General features: G+C 42.6%; 1 protein-coding gene across 2 annotated transcripts in view; it reads right to left on the reverse strand.

Moving 5' to 3' along the window:
* The window catches only part of STK32B (serine/threonine kinase 32B), a 325870-nt gene extending 305490 nt beyond the window's left edge, over positions 1-20380 (reverse strand). Inside the window, exon 1 of one of the 2 annotated variants that reach the window (XM_019479571.2) lies at positions 19988-20377. In XM_019479571.2, the coding sequence (XP_019335116.1) occupies positions 19988-20063 (76 nt within the window). In that variant the 5' untranslated portion in view covers positions 20064-20377. Of the gene's footprint in view, positions 1-19987 lie in introns of both variants that reach the window. The other variant, XM_019479582.2, reaches the window with a different exon arrangement.
* Between the last annotated feature and the right edge of the window lie 558 nt (positions 20381-20938).

The following is a 20938-nucleotide window of genomic DNA, read 5'->3' on the forward strand; positions in this document are numbered from 1 at the left end:
GGACCCAGGCTCCACTGCTGGTAAGGGGTTGGGGGACTGGAGGAGGGGGGAGACCCCACAGCCCCTGTTCCTATGGTGATTAGAGGCTTTTTCTTTCTTTTTTTTTAAGTGACAGAGGCAGGGGTTGGTGGGCCAGCCATGGGGGGCTGGGGGAACAGGGGGGGGCTGCAGGATCTGGCGGGGGATAGGGCCAGGCAGGGCAGCAATCTAGTGGGCTGGGGGAGCAAGCAGGGGTGGGGCATGTTGGCTCTGCAGGGGAGGTAGTCCCTACTGGGGGGCCGTAGCCCCTGTTGGGGGGCTGTGGGCCCTGAGGGAGGGCTGTAGCCCCTGTTGGAGGGGCTGTGGCCCCTTTGGGGGCAGCAAACATATTTATGTATTCATAAATTCATGAAACATGTATTTAGAATTCACTTTATTATTATGATAGAGACACTGGTAGTCTTCCAAATTGCTTTAACACTGTAGATATATCAATAAAACATGCCCAACTGATTGCTGTCTCTGTGTCTCACTCTGTCTCTCTCTCTTTATAGTGGTCTTTTGTTTTAATTGTGGAGGAACATGGATTTTAGGGTATTTTACAGAGTGACTTTGAGATTTTTTTATCAGGGATTTTTCAGTTTTCCAATAGGAGACACCAGAATTCCTGCTAGAAAGGCCAGTGGCAGGACCCTGCCTGCTCAGACCTGGCACCTTGGACCCAGCTGGCTGTGGCTGACCTCCTGGTCAATTGGGGCCAGGAGGACATGCTTTGACAGTTCAAAGAAGGCCACCACACCCAGACTATCTTCTGGGTGATGGCTGCCCAGATGACCGGGCAGGGGCACACATGGCAGTGGTGCCACACAAAGACCAACCCTGCAGCCACAGCCCACTGGCAGCTGGCCCAGAGGGGCAGATGCCTCATCCAGGTCTGGCAGGTGCACAGCAGGTCACAGCCAGGCAGCAGCCCCCACTGCCAGATGACTGCAGTGAGTAAAGGGTGCAGGGAACTCTCAGGGCTGCTTCAGCAGTCCAGCTGACACAAGGGGTAGTGTTCCCAGGTACCAATTTGCTGGGCCCCAGAAGCTCCTGAGAGCGAGTAGCCCTGAGCTACTTGCCAAAGTAGCTTTTTGTACTGCTGGGGCCAGGACAGGGCAGTTTTTTTATACTGCTGTGGACAGCACAGGTGCTGGCCCTGGGCTTCAGCTCCCCCTGGCTGCAGATCCAGGAGGAGCCAGGCAGGGTTATTTTGCCCCAAGTGGCACAATTTGCTCCACAACAAAGTGCATGTCTGAGCACGTGCACTGAGGCAAAAAGCCCCGGCTCAAATTTGCACCGCTTCTATTTGAGCTGCTGCAAGCGCATGTGCTTGCATGTGTGGACGCACCCACGGAATGCTGTAACCCATCCAGGAACCCACACCAAGAGGAAAACCAAGATGACCGCTACTTGGACACATCATATGAATAATCCCTGCATCCTAATTTACACAGTTTTTGTGAACTCCCTGCCCACTCTTCCAATAAAACTATTCTGGAGAAATCCCTGAGGAGACCCCTTTTGTTTTACCTTTTGTGGGCTGTCCTGAAAAAAGACTGATTAGCACAAATGGCACTTAATTAGGAACAGGATTGCTCTAGAAGTTGAAGCAATTATTTATTTATATGTAATAATAAAGGAAAAAGAATTTGCTTTATTTCTTTAAGTTGCAAATAATCATAGATTAATATAAGATCAATATACTGACCAGGTACTTCAAATGCCATGGCCCCAGAACTTTAGTATTCAGTTGTTTCTGCTTTAGAACAAAAGTAGCAGAATGATTCATGGAATGGGTTTTAAAGACTGTTAGTTACATCAAAATACATTTTTATTAGGGCTTATCCAAAAATAATTACCAAGCAACCTGTCCACACAGTAATCAAATCTTATGATTGGTCTACAGTAAAACATCATGCATTTACAAATGTTACAACATTAACACTCAATAAGGGTAGTAGCATTTAGGCATTACTAAAATATCCTGGGTAAATCCTGCTGATTTCAGTGTTGTGTCTACATTCTATGATATAACATTCAAGTAATCCATGTTATGCTTCAGAAAAGCTACAGTTATGTGACCTGCTTATTTTAATAGACAGTAATTGGAGTAAAAGGTAAAATCTTAATCATACTGCTATACAGCTTATTAGAAAGTAGTAATTTATAGAATTATATTATTGAAAATTCATAAATCATTTAATCTTTTTTATTATCAATAAGAGCCATAATTAAAGATCTTTTTTGTTGCTCTGAGAACAGTTCTGTCTTGGCACAGGACAGAGTTTTAGTGCAGAGAAGCTATTAAATGAGTAACAACACTGGAGACATCAGAAGTCATTGGAGAACAATGGAACTGATGCAAAAAACCTTATCACAGACAGAATAGCAGGGAAACCATTGTGAGTCTGTGCTCTTCCTAGACTTTTTGAAGGATAAACACTGATATTGAAACCTAGGATAAAAATTCATGGTCTGTTCAAACCCTAAAATATTTGAAATCCTTTCATAACTAACTATACATAAATCTCATCTGTTGACTAAAACGAGGCTTATAATGGATAGAGTTATGTACTTATGACCGAGCTGACAAAATGTATCTCTGAAATCTGGTCCTTGGAGGAATAAGTTGACAGTTCTGTCTAGCAAAAGAGATACTCTTTCAGAGAAATTCCTTGCTAAAACACAGGAGCCAGAAGGCCTGGGTTCCTCCAATCTAGATCTGCTACAAACTTCCTGTGTGACATTAGGCAAGTAGAATATTCATTTGTTTTGTTGAATTATCATAAGACTAAACTCATAAATAGTTTGACTTAAAAAGTCTTTTAGAATGACATCACTATAGAAATCCAAGATACCAATTAGGTTATTCTAGAATAAAATCGAGGAGGAGTGTGATACACCCTGACCCCAGATGCAGCTTGGGGACACCCTTGAGAGACACTCATAGGGTACTTACACACCTTTGGGGTGTCCTTCTGCACCCAAACACCTCTCTGCCATCTGCTGCTTGGCCACTGAGAACCAACTGCAATGTGCCAGGGGCCAGCCAAGTCAAGAAATGAAATAGCGGAAGTTGAAAGCAAAGCAAATATGAGATCACATAATCAAAATGAGTCAAAAAAGGAGCAATGAGTGTGAGCAGCTGATAGCTATGAATGTCAAGAACTTAGCTTCTGTTTTTAATGACGGAAGTTATTAGCTCCACAGAACAAACAAATAATGGATCACAGAACATAAAAATGTTAATTATAGCAGAGATATTATTCAGTCTAATATCTGAAGCATATGATAATATTAAAACCACTCAATCAAGTTCTGTATAATTAGAATGTAAGCAAATATCAAACAGACAAGTTTAAGTGAAATATTTGATAAAACCAGTGCACACTGGTAGCTTAATCCTGTAGTCTGCCAACATTCACACAAAGTTTCTTTTGACACCAGTGGGAGTACTGATCATACAAAAGATATGTATAATGGATTATATTTTAAAATTCTGGATTATATGTCAGCCCTTTTGGGCACACCCTGACAAGCATGAATGTGTGGTTTGTGGTACCTCAAGCAGTTTGACGTGCTGCAAACTGCATCCAGCACAAACGCACCTGTTCACTGTGCGGTGGTGTTTTTTGCCCCAGGAGATCCCGGTGTGAAAAAAGCCTGAGGCTGTAAAAAGTGGCACACAGCACATGATGGCAGTTTGTGCCACCAGAAAGGGAGCCTGGCTGGCCAGAGCCACACTCTGGCTGCCAACTAGGCTCTAAGCTTCTGGTTTGGTGCTGCCCTAGGAGGCTCCCAGGACCCCAGGTAAGGAGGCTAGGGCCAGCACAAATGCCAGCCCCAGCCTCCACTACCTCACCCAGGTCACTTTGCCATGCACTGGAGGTGCATGTAGGGGTTGTGCCCAGGAACAAGTAGTAACAAATATGTGATACTACTATTCATCCCATGGGAAACATGAACTCCTGCATGTGCACGCTTGTCAGGTTGTGCTCTTTGAAACCAACAATAATGATCAGTGCTATTCAGAGCATCTGTTTTCTCATGAAAATATTGTAGGGTCTTAATTTTGCCATTATGCAGAATGCAAAAATGTTTGAAATCTTGAAAAAAATATGTAGGACATGAATTCTATTTCCCAGCTCAGCTCTGTCCATAATCCATGATCCACAGCAGTGCCAGGGTGGCAAAAGGCTGTGGAGTGAGGAACCAGAGGGAAGTGAAGCCAAGGCCTGGCCTTATTTAAAACATACTGGAAAATGACATGTCAAGCCACTGAAAACTTGTAATCTGTTTCCTAAAAGAAGGAAAATACTGCTTATGAAACCAGTCTCAGGTAAATACATACAGATGCAGTTGCTATGATAATAGCAACTCTTATGCGAAACAGATAACAGTACACAGTTGAAAGTACTTAAGGACTAATAGGTATTGAAATCATAAGTTACCACACTTACTCAAATCCAAGAGTACTTCAAATTTAAAAAAAATCTTCCCAATAATTAGTTTCTATACACAAATCCTAGCCCCATTTTCCTGTTTCTTGTGCCCCCCATTCCCACCCCCCTGTTCCCAGTTGCCACATGCCCCACTCTGCTTGTGCCTGCCCCTACCCCTCACCCTCCACTCCCTGCTTCCCTGACTCACTGTTCTTCCCTGCATCCTGCCTCTCCCTCCCACTGCTTCCTCCTGCAGCGTACCTCCCTCATCCACCCCCTCTCCTACTGATACAGCTCTGCTCCCCTAGGGCAGTCAGCAGCAGCATGGCCCCAGCCTGACCATAGACCAGCCCAGCCACAAAGAGTAGTGGCAGCTACTCCCAGCAAGGCTGGAGGGTCTGGAGCCAGACCTGAAGGTAAGGGAGGAAGGGCAGGGCTGGGAAGGGAAGGAGTGGATGGTAGAGGCAGGGGAGGGCAGGCAGAGGCATAGGGGGCAAGGAGTGCGGGAAGGCAGGCTACAGATTTGTCAACACCACCTTGCAGTCATCCTCACAGTCTTGCTTGGATGGTAGGCAGGCAAGGTTCTCTGAGTTGATGTGGTGCCTTTTATTAGACCAACTGAGTAGTTGGAAAACAGTTCTTAGCAAGCTTTCGGGCACAATCATCCTTCGGGCATAGGAAGTTTCTGCTGTTCTGAGACTCCAAGGAATGAGAGAAGCTAAAAGTGTGACAGGATGTCAGGGAGGACATAAATAGGCAGAAATTAGGAATGAAGTTGTGTTTCTTGCATAGGCTTAGAAAGTGTATGCCACTGTTGAGGTTAGCTTCTTTTCTCTTCCTGTTGTGAAGTTTCCATTTCAAATGGTAAAATTTGATATCTTTCATGTTTCTGGGATGCTTTGGATGATAAAATTAATGCACAATTACAGAACAAGGAATAACTATCTAAGGCAGGGATGCTCAACCCCCAGCCTGTGGGACATGCTCTCCAAGGGTTCAGAAATCTGGCATCAGAAGAGTGGTGGCAGCATTAAATGCTGTGCCAACTCTTGAATATCAAAAATGCGCACAAGAAGCTAGGCAGGGTTCCTACTTTTATATAGAAAACCATAGGGGTTGGGGTCACAAGCCAATGGGTCAAAGGGAGGGAACAGGTAAAAGGTAAAGAAATATTAACACTCTGGGAACATGTGTTCAGCACCTTAATTTCCACCCCCACACCTCTGGAGGTGTCCCCAACAAGCCTTTAGATCTTAGAGTGCTCAAACAGCAGCTTGCAGCTGCCCCCAACTCTGAGTACAGCTCCTTTGGTCCACAATCCTGGCTGACTGAGCCAATGAGATCTCCAGCTCCATTGTGCACTCCTCTGCATAGGACTAACCAGGTTTCACGTGCATGCTGCTCTGTCTTTCTCTTCCTCCAGTTTCAAACTTCCTCTTCCTTTTTCCTGTACACTCCAGTCCCTGGGGGTTTCTGGAAGTTACAGTCCAAATTAACTATCATCAGAGCTCTGCAAACTATCCCCTGGTTCCTCCCGTTGTTACACACATTACATTCACATTACAATGCCATTCCCCTGCTACCAAATTTCCAAACCTATGGGGAGACCTGTGAGCTAGATATTGTGGCCCTGCATAAAATATCATGGTAGTGTGCAGCTGGATTCAGGCATGCAGGATCAGACTGGTGGACAGATAGTTCCAGCACATCAGACTGGGCCAGCACATGGTCGGATCACACCCTCAGATCAACCCTACATGTCAGCCCTGCATGGGATCTGGACTGCAGACCAGTCCCATGTGACTTATCTGGCCCACAGAGCCAAAAGTTTTGGCACCACTGGTGTAAGTAGTGGCACTGCCAAGGAAGATCTGGCGTTATAATGGATCACAGACTCAATGTGAGTCAGCAGTGTGATGCTGTCACAAAAAAAAAAAAATGCAATTTCAGCCACTGATTATTCTGGGGTATGTCTTTCTCACAATAGTCAGAACAGTCTAATTTCACTTACTTTGGAAGAAAATAAAATTTTGAGTGCTCCAGGATTTTTGCAAAACAACTGTTCTCTATCCAGCCGTGGTGGAGAAGGCAGCAGTGGAACTGTATGGAGGTAGGAAGTGCTTACGAGTCATCTGAGTGAGGACTAGTATGTGGGAAGAGGTTGGGGGCAAGCTGTAGTGGCATAACAGAAGGCTTGAAGATGACAGCACCAGAGAAAAAGAAATAGCATCAGGAGACTGGTATCATTGATGGTACAAAGGCATAGAGTGGGACACAAAAAAGCAAAAATCAAATAATTGCATGGAAACATAAAAAATGAGAAATTTGAACTTGAAGCACTGGAGAGAAGTTCAGAAAAGGGTGCAATATGGTTTGACTGGGTGAGAAAGATTAACCTGTCAGCTGCTTTCTAGACAGAATGGAGGGGTCAATATGGAAATTAAGGAAGCCACAACAGAAGATTATGGTGATCAAAACAGGGGATGACTAGGATTTGACCAAATCTTTTGGCTATTAGAATGGAAAAACAATTAGTTGTAGACCAAAAAAAAACCTAAGGAAAAATCAACATTTATCAACATTTACTGCATTGTGTCTGAGATACCACAATATTTCCTTACATATAGTTTACATGGCCACTGCTAGAAACTCTTGACAAATGCTGACTCTCTGATAGTAGTTGATGTGTAACTACAATTATTTCCTAATGAAGTTTGCAAATGCATAATAGTCTACATTTTTTTTAAGTTTTGCCAGATGTCTGTTAAGCAAAACTCTGAAAGAAAAATGTTTGCAATAATAAAAAATGCTACTGCTTATAGATGAAGGAACTGGTGGCTTGCTTCTTTTTTCCACCCAAAACTTGTGATTCATGAAGGTAAAACTTCTGTAATGACAGGTTATACCAAGAATATTCTTATTAAAGTAAGCCAGATTAGAGCCTAACTACTGCACTGATTTGGAAATGTCAGAAGAAGAACAGAAACAACTCCTAGAGATGAGTCAATGTGATGCTTATAATATTTAAATCAATGCCAGATGTATTTCACATAAATAAAATTGTATCTAAACCAGCCCAAAACTATACTCTAGTTTTAGCCATTCCGTTGAACATTAACTTAAAACTCAACCTTAGAAAAGTTGATTATCTTTGGAAATAATGTAGTGGGGACTAAACTCCACAGAGCATGATGCAGGAAAGAGAAGAATGAAAATCAATATGCATTAGTCTCTTCTGCTAACACCGCAAATACACTGCATTTGTTATATATGCAAAAGTCTTACTGAGTCACTTGGATTTTAGTTTAAAAGTAAGATTTGCTTAAAGAAGCATGTTCAATGCAGGGATAGGAGCCTCTTTTTTAATTAATTTCTTCAGTTGCAGAGGAAATACTACACTTCTACACGGCGTTCATAAACAGGGCAGTAATTCTGCAGCCACTGGTATATGTGTTCAGATTGATGCAGTGTGTAATCCAGCTGAAGCTAATGGGAATACTCACAGTACTTAATTAATCAGAGCTGGTAGTCTCTGCAGGATTGAGACCTACCACTGTCTGCCTGGGTAAGATTACAGTATTTTTCAGTGTCTCACTATTTATCTCTTCCTACTAACCTCACCTCAGTGATCTCGTCATAAAATTTAAACCATCTTTCATTCAGGTGCAATTTCTCACAATGTGTAGCACTGTCTATAGAAGAGCGACAGATTTGTGCATCATTCTCATATTACTGACTGTAACACAGAGCCAGGGTCTCCTGTTACTTTAAGGGGGAGAGCCACAGCAGGGATGTCCCCAGATGGGGAAAACAGCACATTATAGCCTAGCCATCATGTCAAACCCACTGTGGGTGCCTGGAGAGCCACCTATCAGGAAATGGCGGGGCTCTGGAGGCTCATAACGCCAGTGCTTGTGAACAAGTGATCACTCAGATCCTGCAGGTGGCAGGAAGAGGAGCTCCTGAGCAGGATGGCTGCAGAGAGGGATTGGTTTCTACCCAGGCTGTCCCCAAGATGCAAGTAGAGAGCTAAGGAAACTTATAGCCTGGAGGGGAAGGAATTGTTGACCCAGTGTGGGGAGAGTTTTAGTTATACAGCCAGTGGACTTGCATTTTTTTTCTGATTGGAGGATTGGACGTAGCTGTAAGGTGTGGATTGGAGGCCACAATGGTACTGTAGGGGCACCTGGCATAGAGCCTTTTCAGGATCTGAGACCCAGTGGGCTGCATGGGGCAGAAGCCAAAACACTTTAGAAGGAGGCAGAACTGAGAGCAGCCTTGCCAGACACACCAGGGGAAGCTGGGCTGAACACTGAGTTAAGGCATAAGATAGGGCCAAGGGGCCTAGATGCCGAATAACCAGAGATGGCTGAGGTCAAAACAGCTGGGCCTGAATCAGTAGGCCAGGGCTGGAAGCCTACACCCAGAGAAAAGCAGGGGGCTAAATCCAAGAGAGCTCAGGCCTCTACAAAAAAACTAAACTGTGGATGACTAACATCTGGAAGATATGGACATGGCTGTAGAGGCAGAAGGAGGCCATGAATAGCCCTTAAGGCAGATAATGCCCTGGAACATAGATGGGGCCCCATTTAGAGCTTGAGGAGCAGGAATGGGATCAGCTGGATCTGGGAGAGACTGCTGGTTGATGAATAAACAAAGGCTCACTCTGGGACCCTGGGGAAGCCTCCCTTTTTTCTTTACAATAGATAATTCCATCAAGGTGCGGCAGGACAGAGGAAAAGGAGGGTACCTGAGAAGCCAGAGTGGGGCAGGGCCATCAGGGGGCATCACGGCCACCCATGGGGCCCAGTCCTGTCACACTGGCATTCTAGTCTAGATCCTCAGTTTCCATATTAACACTTTTACTTAAAACTGAACAGAACCGATGACAGGACTGAGACCTGTGGGATTATACACATTGTGACTTTGGGAAAAGAAGCATCTGCCTATCATGATACTCTTGGATCAGTCAAAGAAGAATGAGGGCAACCAGTGACATCCCTGACAGTGTAGATTCCCTAGTAGTGACAGCTTAGCTTTTTAAACATAATTGAAGGTGAAAATAATATAGCTTACTTGAGAATAGGTTTATGATCTTCAGACATTTGAATGCAACATGCTTTTTCAGCTATTTGATCAAAACCAGGACCATACCCTATAGCATTGTTTTCTAATGGTAATCTTCTAATACCCTTTTAACTGGAACAGAAACCATGTTCTGAAAATAAGAATTGCGGCTCCTCATACTTTCTGATTTCTAATTAATTCACAAAAGAAATCTAGTTCTCAATCCACCATGTTGTTGGTTCTCTTCCCCATGGCTACCTTCTGCTCACTATCTGTTAATTCTCAGTCATTGCAGGCATGCACTCTCTGCCAACCTGCTTCCCCCTTTCCAACTCTCAACTGAGGCCAAAGTCATGATACATGTAGCAGACAGATGGACTGCTGCGTTTATAGAGTCCAGTGGACCATAATTGTTTTTACATGAGCCATCAGGACTGCTGGTAATGGCAGGTGGACTAGACTTAGGCAAGAAGCCAAACTTATCCCAATTATCCTGTAGCTGAAACTTTCCCAGATCTGTATATTAGATTTCCCCAACTTACCCCATCTGATGTATCAGTAAATATATGGTTAACCTCAATTATTTACTTAGATTTATTCTAAGTTGCACAGTGTACAATACATGTAAAACATGTAGCAAAACACTATGGTTTCCAGTACATCTATATGTTGTATAGAATGAGACACCTAAAATTGCCATATAGCTCATAATGGCAGGTACCACAGCCACAGTGGGAACATCTGCATCAGATGTTACATTGCCATAGGAACAAGCTATGGCGATGTAGCTTGTCACTACAGCAATGTAGCATCAGCAGGTATGAACCTTGACGCCAATGCTACTGCACAGTAGGGTTGGAAATGACCCATGCACTGCTGGGACTGCATAGTGACAGCACTTACTACACAGTCATTTAGTACTTTAGTCATTTAGTACTTTAGTAACAACTGTGCAGTTGGGCGCACATGTAAACGTTCCCAGTTTGTAAAAAGGTAGATTCCTTAAGAATTAAAAAGGAGCCTGACTTTAAAAATTACTCATCAGGAAGACTTAGCTGATGCCTTTCTACTTGTGCAAGAAAGAAGTCCTGAGCACAAAAGATCAAGAAGTTTTCATCAAGACCAAAAATGGGCAGTCCTGATAGAAGAGGGACTGATGGCAATTATATTTATCTTTAAACAAGCAAACATAACTGTTTATTTCTAACTCTAATTACTTGGGAGATCAAGTATTTCCTAGTGCTTGTAATGGAAATAGAGGTGTAAGGTTTGCAAACAAAGGGACATAAAACCTTTTCACTTGAAGAAATAATTAGCAAGTCATTAAAGTCAACATTCCAGATGTGCCTGCTATGCTACGTTGACTTTTCTGTAGAAAATTGCCCAAATGATAACCTGCAACTACCAAGGTCACAAGAAAAATTATTATAATTTTACTTTCTTAAAAGCTACCTCTTACTTGTGTACATTATACAAACATTTTTTTAAAGAATGAGACAGGAAAATCATAATTAAAATGTACAGAACACCATAAATCTCATAATCTCCTTTGCCATGACTCATGCAAAATCTTTATGACAGCTACACAGCTTGTATCTCCATACCAGTACCTATCCTGTTGACAAGTATCATCTTATTCTTCCTTTGTGCTTCCCTCCCCATCTTTATCCATGTGTTGTCTCATCACATAACTTATAGTTTAAGATCCTAGTAGTTGTTACCATTGTTTCATTTTGTGTTTCTACAGTGCCTAACGCTGCGGGGTCCTGGTTCATTACTATGCCTCTTCAATGCCACAAGAACAAAATAATGTTGAAACTGTTACTAAGGTTTGATACGTAAATAGAAAAGAAAATCAACATGGCCATAAAAGAAAAAAATCTTATGATCTTGATTTAATATTTTGGTTTCTTCAGTAAAGGTGATGATGCTCTGAAAAAAATTACTTTTTCTTTTTATATATAGATAATATATAAAAGAAACTGCTGCATGGCACTTATAAGTAATTTTTCCCTATCCAAAGAGAAGACTAGCAGAGAGTCAGGTTATTCTTTTCTACAAGGAAAACAATAAAGTGGTAAATAATCACCAGTGTGTGAATGGCAGAGACAAAATAAAATTCAGAGCAAAGACTGGACACCATCTAGAATGTGTCATTTTAACTTGTAGCCATCATTTATCTTGTGCTAGATGGGTCTTGGGAGCCTGCAAGATAGGCACCCCAAGGCCTAACATTACACTGTGTAATGTTAAGTGAGCCAGAGTAGATAAGCAATGCGATGCTTTAGCCAACAGGGCAAATAATACTCTGGCATGCATCAATCGATGTATCTCCAGCAAAACCAAGGAGGTGATTCTCCCACTCTACTCAGCCTTGGTGAGACTGCAGCTGGAGTACTGTGTCCAATTCTGGGCACCACACTTTAACAAGGATGTGGTAAAGCTTGAGAGAGTCCAGAGAAGGGCCACCTGTATGATCAGGGACTTGCATGGCAAACCATACAAGGAAAGGCTAAGGGACCTGGGACTCTTCAGCCTGAAAAAGAAAAGGCTATGAGGGGACTAAGTAGCAGCTTACTGCTACATCAGGGGAGTACATCAAGGGCTCAGTGAACAACTGTTCACCAGGGCATCCTTGGGAAAAACCAGGAGTAATGGTCACAAACTGCTAGAAGAACATTTCAGGCACAACATCAGGAAAAACTTCTTCACAGCTAGGGTGTCTAGTAGGGCTGTGCGAAGTGTCAGTTGCTGATTCAATTCGGTGGAGATTTGGCCTGATCTGGTGGCCAAATCTCTGAATCTGAATTGAGTCACAAGACCCTTTAATCTCTCTGAATCGATTCAGAGAGATTCAGAGAGATTTGACTATTTGGACATAGTCACGGCTTTAAACTTTTTTTCGACATACCTCAAGGTACCAGGTGGCTCGGGAACACTGAGATGCTGGGGCAGATGGAGCGTCCCACGGGGGGGGTCCCCAACGCACTCCCAGACGTGGACCAGAAGCACTTCCGGTCCACTTCCAAGTCCACCGTGGCATGCATGGGGGACCCTCCCCACGCCTCGGCAACTGGTGCCTCCTGGGTTTGGGGGGGCACCTGGGGTCCCCCTGTGGCTGATCACTGAGTCAGGGGGGACATGGTGGGGAGGTCCCCTGTGCTGTTAGCTGTGGACCCAGATGTGGACTGGAAGTAACTTCTGGTCCATTTCTGGGTCTGCTGCTGAGCAAATGCCCCCCCCCATCCCCTCCCCCCCACTCCTGTGGGATGCTCCATCTGCCCCACCATCACAGCATTCACAAGCCATGCCTGGTACCTCAAGGTATGTAGAAAAAACATTTAAAACTGTGTCTATGGCCGACTCACTGATTCTCCAAATCAGCATCGAATCTTCAGATTCGGATTCAGCTAAATCAAATCAGGGCAGTGATCCAAATCAACGAATTGAATCTCTGTCCCCAGTTCATGCTAAATCTGAATCTGAATCAAATAAAACCCGTTTCACACACCCCTAGTGTCTAGACTGTGGGATAAGCTCCCTCCAGAGGTGGTTCAATCACCTACCCTGGAAATCTTCAAGAGGAGACTGGACGGTCACCTTGCTGGGGTCACCTGACCCCAGTTGTCTTTCCTTGTTCATGCAGGGGGGCTGGACTCGATCTTCCAAGGTCCCTTCCAGCCTCACAGTCTATGAATCTATTAATCCAACTGTGCTAGCATGGAGCTTTGTACAGGCTAATTTATACTGCTTCTCAGATAATTTCTGTATTTAACGTTAAACAGTCACTGGAATAAAGACCAGAAGAGTCCAGGGAGAGTAAGGAATAGAACCCAGGACTCTACTCTCCCTATAAAAGACTCTAAGTACTAAACTACATGGTAACACAGCAACTTGTGCCCTCTCTTTTCTGGTCCCATGAATTTGGCATTTTGGTGCACATTGGTTCCGAATTAAAAGGAGGGGTAGCCTCCCAGAATAGTACTCTATAGCCTACCAGTGGGTCACTCTCCTGGGAAGTGTGGGGTATTTCTTACAGCATTAAACCTTGGTCTATTGCCTGGGTGACTCATGTACTATTAGGTATCAGAGTCAGAGAAAACAGGGCTAAAAAGAACTTGGAGACGTCATCTAGTCCCTCCCATCACCCCGCAGCCGGACTATAAAAAGGAGATACTATTATTGCTAGTTTTAAAATAAATTGACTACACCTGTAGTTTGTGACCTCAGCTCCTGTTGTTGTGTGTTTGGCACATTTTAAAAATTCCTTTCAGTTCAAGCCCCTCAGGGGTCTGTGGATGAACACTTAGTTTCTCAATTCCACTTCGGTTTAGGAAGAAGACAGTTGCCAAGTTGCTCAGGCCAGGGCAGTTCTAGGTATATGCAGATGCAGAACTGAGCATTTAGAGAGCTTTCAACTTAAATGGGTGGTCAACCAAGGAAGCCAGGTATGTCCAGGGTTTGGAGACAGCTGATAGATTGGAATATTAGACTTAGACACTTCAATTCTATCTAAGTCTGTTTTGAGCACCAGAGGCCTATTTTGGATTTGACCCCTTGTCCAAAGTACAGGCAGTTAGGTCTACAATGCTGACTGAGTTGCTTTATGTTATTGTTTTTCAAAGGCTATACACAATGGTATAAGATAGTTCAAAAATAGTTTTTTGTTTTTACCTAATAAATTGGAATAGCTTCTTTGGACCTCTCCTGCCCAGGGCAGGGGGTCGTACTTGATGATCTACTTAGGTCGCTTCTGACCCTACATCTATGAATCTATGAGCTGATACACAGCTGTTTTGGACATTATCAGGGATAGTTGTCTGGCAACAGGATGATTATAAGTATCTGATCATTAAGCAGAGAGAGGTAGCTAGCCATATTAGTCTGAAGTCAGGAAGAAGGCAGGGTAGTCATGAACCTCATGGACTAACTTAATCAAAGATGCATAAGCTTTCTTGAGCAAGTAATCACTATATCAGATGCTATGAACGCTCATGTATCTTTGATTCAGTTAGTCCTTAAGGTGCATTTCTACCCTGCCTTCTGCCTATATTATCATTGGCAACAACTCAGCATTGCATATCCTTTGCCTACTCATTCACAGAGGTCTCTAGCTCTCCCTGCAGTTTATGTAAGTTTAACTATTATGGGCTGCCTTTAGTTTCTTGAATCCATCATTGCAAGATTTTTGATTAGATACTATTTGTTTGTATATTGGGTACACTCAGCACAAGCTGTTAATTTGTGAGCTAGCCTTTTCATTGCCAGCTTCTCTGCATCTCAGTAGAAACCTCAGATCTTTCTTTAAAATGAATGAGACATCAATCAAAATATTTCATCAAAACAGCACATAGGCAATTCCCGCATTTCTCACACAAAATTATTGCAAAAACCATTGGTTGTGAAAGGATGTTGGGATGAAATTCCACAGTGTTATTTGCAGCATGATGTAAACACATACGTGAGCGACTCAAGCCTTGATTTAATCAAAGGGACCTAAATACTGGTTTGGAGTTAAGCAGATGCTTAAACTAAGTCAGTAACTCACTTAACAGATATGGTCTAAGTACTTAATCTCTCTATGCCTCATTTTCATTATGTAAGGATCCAATATTATTGTACGATATGCAATATTGAGGACTGGCACAAGGGTGAAACTTGTGTTTTTGAAGTGCTGTAAGACCCGGAATGAAAAGTGTTATACAAGTTTACCTCAAGCATGTTGTACTTGGTGTAAAAATATACTTGTATTTTATTTAAATGGATTAATGCATTTGCTTCTAAAAGTCATTTCATTCCAAGATGTTTTTATTTTAAATAAGTGTTTAAAATTAAAATAGGAATGACCAATATCAAACATGATACTTATTGTATTGGGCATAAATGTAGCATCTGATGAACTGTGCTCTTACTCATGAAAGCTTATGCCTCTCTGATTCAGTTATTCTATAAACTGGTATACTAATGCATAATTACCTTGAGTAAACTTCTGTTATAAACCATTCTCCTTTTCATATTTCTGCCTTTTTAATCTTCTTCCATAATGCTGACTGAACATGCCATGATATCCCAAATCTGTTCAGCAATAAATACCCATTCCACCTTTCTTAAATGACTCACTTTTTGACATACCATATACAAGGAATGCTGTAGTGAAGAAAGGTAAAATATTAACTACTACATTGTACTCATCTTACTGAATGGCCATGCAATTGGTGGTGTTGACAGATTCCTTCTGTTTCTTTCCCTTGCTCCATGTTTTTCCTTTGTTATAGACCTCGTTTTATAAGGCATTTTACATTTAGATTTCATGCATTTCCAGGCATAGACTGTATACTGGTATGTATTTGTTTTCTGAGATACCTGCATACATACAATTAGGCAGAAAAAGGTAATTTTCCTGACTAGGCTTTGATGATGCTTTATGCTGACACAAAAAGTTAACGGTAAATGAACAGTCTGACCCTACTGGGTGAAATTCATCCCTCTGCTAAGGGCAAACACAAGTTCCTGTCAAACATTATTTTGAACATACAATGGAGTACAAGCATGGTACTTCCCCTCTGCACCGGGGTCAGTTTTACACGCTCACACTTCATTCATACTTAAAATGTCCATTATGATAAATGATTATTCAGTACAGTACATTGAGGCAGAATATCTCAGGCCTGGATTCAGCAAAGCACTTAAACACGTGCTTATGTAGCACAGCAACCAGCTCCCCACAGATCCAAAGGATTACTATTTAGTGCTACAGTAAGTGGACTATGCAGTGTCATGCCTTGTCATTATTTATGATAACTGTATAAAATGATATTCTCCCGATACAAGCTCCACATTTTAAATACCCTTAAAAGCTTGATATAGTGAAATTAAATGAAAATAACAAAGGAGATGCATATTTGGAGAACCAGGATTGTCAGTCAGTCTCAGTACTGTATTTGTAATGCTTACCATTACTGAGAATTTGGAAATGAGTTACATTTATTACTAGTAAATATACCCTTCCCTCATATCCTTCCTCTCACTGATGTTTCTGTAAAATTTTAAATTTCTCTTCATTGGAAACAAATGTCCACTTTCCTGTACAGTTATTAATATTGGATCCATCCAATCCTTCAAGTCTGGTTTTCCTATCTCTTTAGCACATTCAAAATGCCTTTATTTCACCACCATTGATCAGAGGAAGGTGCCCTCCTTGCATTTTCTTACCTTCATAATTGGGAAGGTAAATTGTTCCCAAAGACCCCGTGGTCTTTTTTATGTGGAGACTAAAATAAAAACTTTTACTTACCTGTCCAATGTTGAGGATTAGGAAGGAAAATGTAGTTATACCTAAAGCTATATACAATTCAAGAAAGAGAAAGAGCTTATGGAAGAGCTCTCTGAGAAAGAGAAGGGAGGGCAAAAGTTTATGATTTTTTAAAATGAAGCCTGAATGTTTATGAGGAGGATAATATGATGTGATTGCCTGCAACAGCAGGGGTTTCCACTATAGGACACAAGGAGATCTCTTCAAGTTCAACGTTTCTTTGATTATCCCAAATACAAACACAATGGGAGAAAGAATGAACTTTACATGAAGGGGTGGAACATCACAATCAAGTAGGGATGTAGGGATCTCCAAAATGAGATCGATTCTCCCTTGAGGGAAGAGATGATTGGTGACTCCAGGAAGTGAATGGCCTGGGATTTGCCAGCACTAGTATGGTGCCTTGCAGCTGCTATTTAAATATAATTCTCTATGACTCATGTAGAAAGTTTGTGATGCAAAGATGCCATAGAGCTAGTTATTAAGTTAGTTGCAGTTATCTAATTTAATGAAGTGGCGGCATATGGCTTTTAAATCCAATCTGAAAACTATATTTTTATATCATGTCCATCATTTTAGTGAGAGAGTGGCATATACCATATGGGTTTCTTTATTTGCTAACTGCAAGAGGCAACAGTGACACTGTATCTGATATATTAAATAATGTATTTCTGATTAAGCCTTCAGAGAGACATACACAACTCTCATTCATTTCAATTCCATTCTCATTGATAAGTATTGCTATCCTCTAGCAAAATTAGCCTCTCTTCACAAATAAAACTATTCAACTACTCTCAGTTGATATACTTGCTTACCTGTTAATATTGTGTTAGGGAATATTCTGTTAGGAAAACAGTAATACTAACGTTCACTAATGAAACTATGAACTATAGAGGGTTTGGGATTAGCTGTAATAGGGAGACTTTCAAAAATCAATGGTATTTTTTTGTGCTCCAAAATCACTTAGGTACTTTTAGAAAATCCATTTTAATGTTTATTTATATTTATAAACCCAGCAATTGTATACTGTAGTAAAGGATAAAAGCATTATTTCAAGTAATATAAGGTAGTCTTTCAATAGCAATGAACTTTTTTGGAAGTTTGCTGTAAGCTTACTACTTTAACAAACAAGGGTGAGGGTGATATTTGGAGCTTTCATAAAGAATAAAAACAGCAATAATAAATAATAATGATATATAGATCTATAAATACAGTGTTTTATATGCAGCATCATTATTTTTTAGAGTGATTAGTAACAATTGTGCTATGGAAATGATTTCTTACATGGAAAGAACAGAGTGGCATGCAGGTTTCTCCACAGCAATTCACAATTGACCCTCCTTCATTTACTTTTACTTTAATGACTGAGACTTTATGTCACTGCAGATAGATAAAGTTGTGGATTTTACATTGAGCTATCTTGAGGTTTTCTATCTCAGTCTAAAATCCTACTGGTGATAAAAGTAAAAACAGGTAGATTTACCTCAGTATCGTTACAGAGTTACAGTAGACCAACTCTATGACCTCCACTTAGGCTTCACATTGATTAGCTACTTCGAGATAAAAAAAACTATCTGTGCCTACTTCTGGCTAAGATGTTATACTTACAGAGCTATCACAAATTGTCTTCCTCAGGAGCTACCACAGGTTCTCTCTCCCAATGCAAACTGCATCACTTGGTCTGAGTGAAGTGATGAATTACAAAAAAATTGTGCCCATGGAAAAAAATCAAAACAGAATTATTTTGCATATTCTGATTCGTACTTATGTAGAAGTAATGAAGTTTGAACGATGACACCTCACCAACTACTCTACCACTAACTTTTCACAGAGAAAAAGAGAATGACAACTGGGTTTTCTGACTGAAATGCAAATTAAGGAAGGTATTTTTCAAAGAACTTTAAAACACCCCTAATCCTTCTTGAATGGCAAAACAATAGAAGTCTCTTATGCTGAGTAGAAGAGCTTCTTCCTGAAAAGTTGTGAGTAATATGTTACAGACCTATTACGCACCTACAGAAACTAATGTAGTATGATGTAATCTGTGGTGCCATAACATCACCTGAATAAAATATACACCCATCAATAATTTGTCTGTAATTACTGGGAAATTGATTTGTTCACACCCCAAACACACAAAACTAAGCATCACATATGCATCTGGTATCACAAGCAAGTCCAGTGATAATATGCAAATGCCTTTTTTTTTAATTATAACATGCGTTTTTCTACTGCTTCAAAAACACAGACACCAATAAAATATTGTTTGTGCATATGAGAACTAGACTGAAGCTTATGGGTACTAAAGAACCACTCCATTGCATTCAAGCCCTTCCACTGGTCAAAGCCATTCTTTAGATGTTACAGTACACTTTGCATCATGTGTTATCTCAGAGGGAAAAATCTCCAAGTAGCAAAGCAGGCTCAAGAAAGTTTCAAAAAAAGTGGGAAGAAAATATGGATGAGAACATGTCTCCACTTAACAATGGTGAAATAAGGTGCTGATGCACAGAGGCAATTGGAAAAGAAACAGAAAGTGCCCTGGATTTCATCTCCATTCATAACTGTATGCAGCTACGTGTGTGCTGTAAAATCCAGGTGACCGTGACCAGTTGAGCAGATTAGCAACATTCAGAAGGAAAAATGAGATGTAAAGAAAGATACTTTACACAGTCTAGATGGTTGATTTTCTACCTATGGGGACTTTTTACCATCTTTAATTTCCCCTGAGCCCGAGGAAGGACATGTTCCTGAAAGCTTGCAGAAAAAGATCTTTTTTTCTTTTTGCAATTTCTTAGTGGGCTAATAAAAGTATCATCCCTGAACCAAGAGTTGTAGAGTTTTGCTTACTTAAGATGGGAATACTTTGGCAGTCAGCTCCATTTATGTCTTCTAACCAAAGGGAACAAGCCCCTAAACGCTGTAACCCCAGTCCTGCAGAGCAGCCAAGAAGAAGGCAGGGTTACCAACCCCAGGGCAGCTAAGGAACCGCGTGTTGCTTGCATCCTGAATACAAACCGTTGCCCCCCCGTGAACGAGGAGGGTGAGATCCCAAACCCAAACCACCAGCCGTGGGAAGGGAAGTGGCCCGGGGTAAGGCGGAGGCTGGGGCAGCACAAGGTACAATGGACAGCTCCTTACTTACCGTCCTCATTCTCATCAAACACGGGAGTTTTGTGGGAGTGATTGCCACCCATATTATTCCACAGCTTCTTCCACATCCCCAGCCAAAATCTCCAGAGGAGGGGCCGCCAGCATGCCCCGGGGAGAGGGGACAAATCCAGACAAAGGACGAGCGGAGCGGGGTCGCCTGCACTTTCTCTGCCCGCCGCTCACTCCTGCTCGCCTTGCACGCAGCGAGCAGCGCCCGCATGGCCCTCCATGCTCAGCCCGGCCGCCGCCTCCGATCGCGGCTGCAACTCGGGAAATCCTCGGCGGGGCTGGAAATCATCCTGCGAAATGAAAGTGATCCATCTGCCTCGGGCAGGAATTGCTACTACCACTTACTAACTCGATACATATTTCATAGCAGACGGCCGGGAGGGGAGGCGAGGAGAGGGGAGGGGAGGCGAGAGGGATGAAGGGAGGGCGGCGGCGGAGGTCCTGCTGATGGCTGCTCTCGGTGAAAGGTAAAAGCTGGATCTACCTGGATCCTATTGGATCCTGCTGAGATGGGCACCCGGGAGCCTTGTAACCACGTCTACACCCCGAGCCGGGGCAGCCCCCGAGCAGGTGTGCCCGCCCCTGGATCCTGGGGATGCCCCGCCAACATTTGGTCCCAGGTGTCACCATCCCAATGGAAAGGGGGACCTGCTTGTGTTGTACCAGCAAGAGCTCACTCCCAGCTTTGATTGCAGCAACTGGATCGTACCCCAGGACAGAGGGATGTCACCCCCCCCCCCCCAAGGACAGGAGCAGGGTCCCCAGCCCATCCGGGCAGAAAAAAACCCCTCAGTCGCTGCAGCCACCAATGTCCTGCGGGGCCGAGATGCCAGCCCTGAGACCCCGCTCCCGACTCCCACAGGACCAGTCCCGTCCCAGCCCCCGCATCACTCGGCTCCTCGGCGAGCCCCCCGAGGAAGGGGCACGTCGGGTG

The sequence above is a fragment of the Alligator mississippiensis genome, chromosome 2 (assembly GCF_030867095.1).
Source record: "Alligator mississippiensis isolate rAllMis1 chromosome 2, rAllMis1, whole genome shotgun sequence".
NCBI lineage: Eukaryota > Metazoa > Chordata > Crocodylia > Alligatoridae > Alligator > Alligator mississippiensis.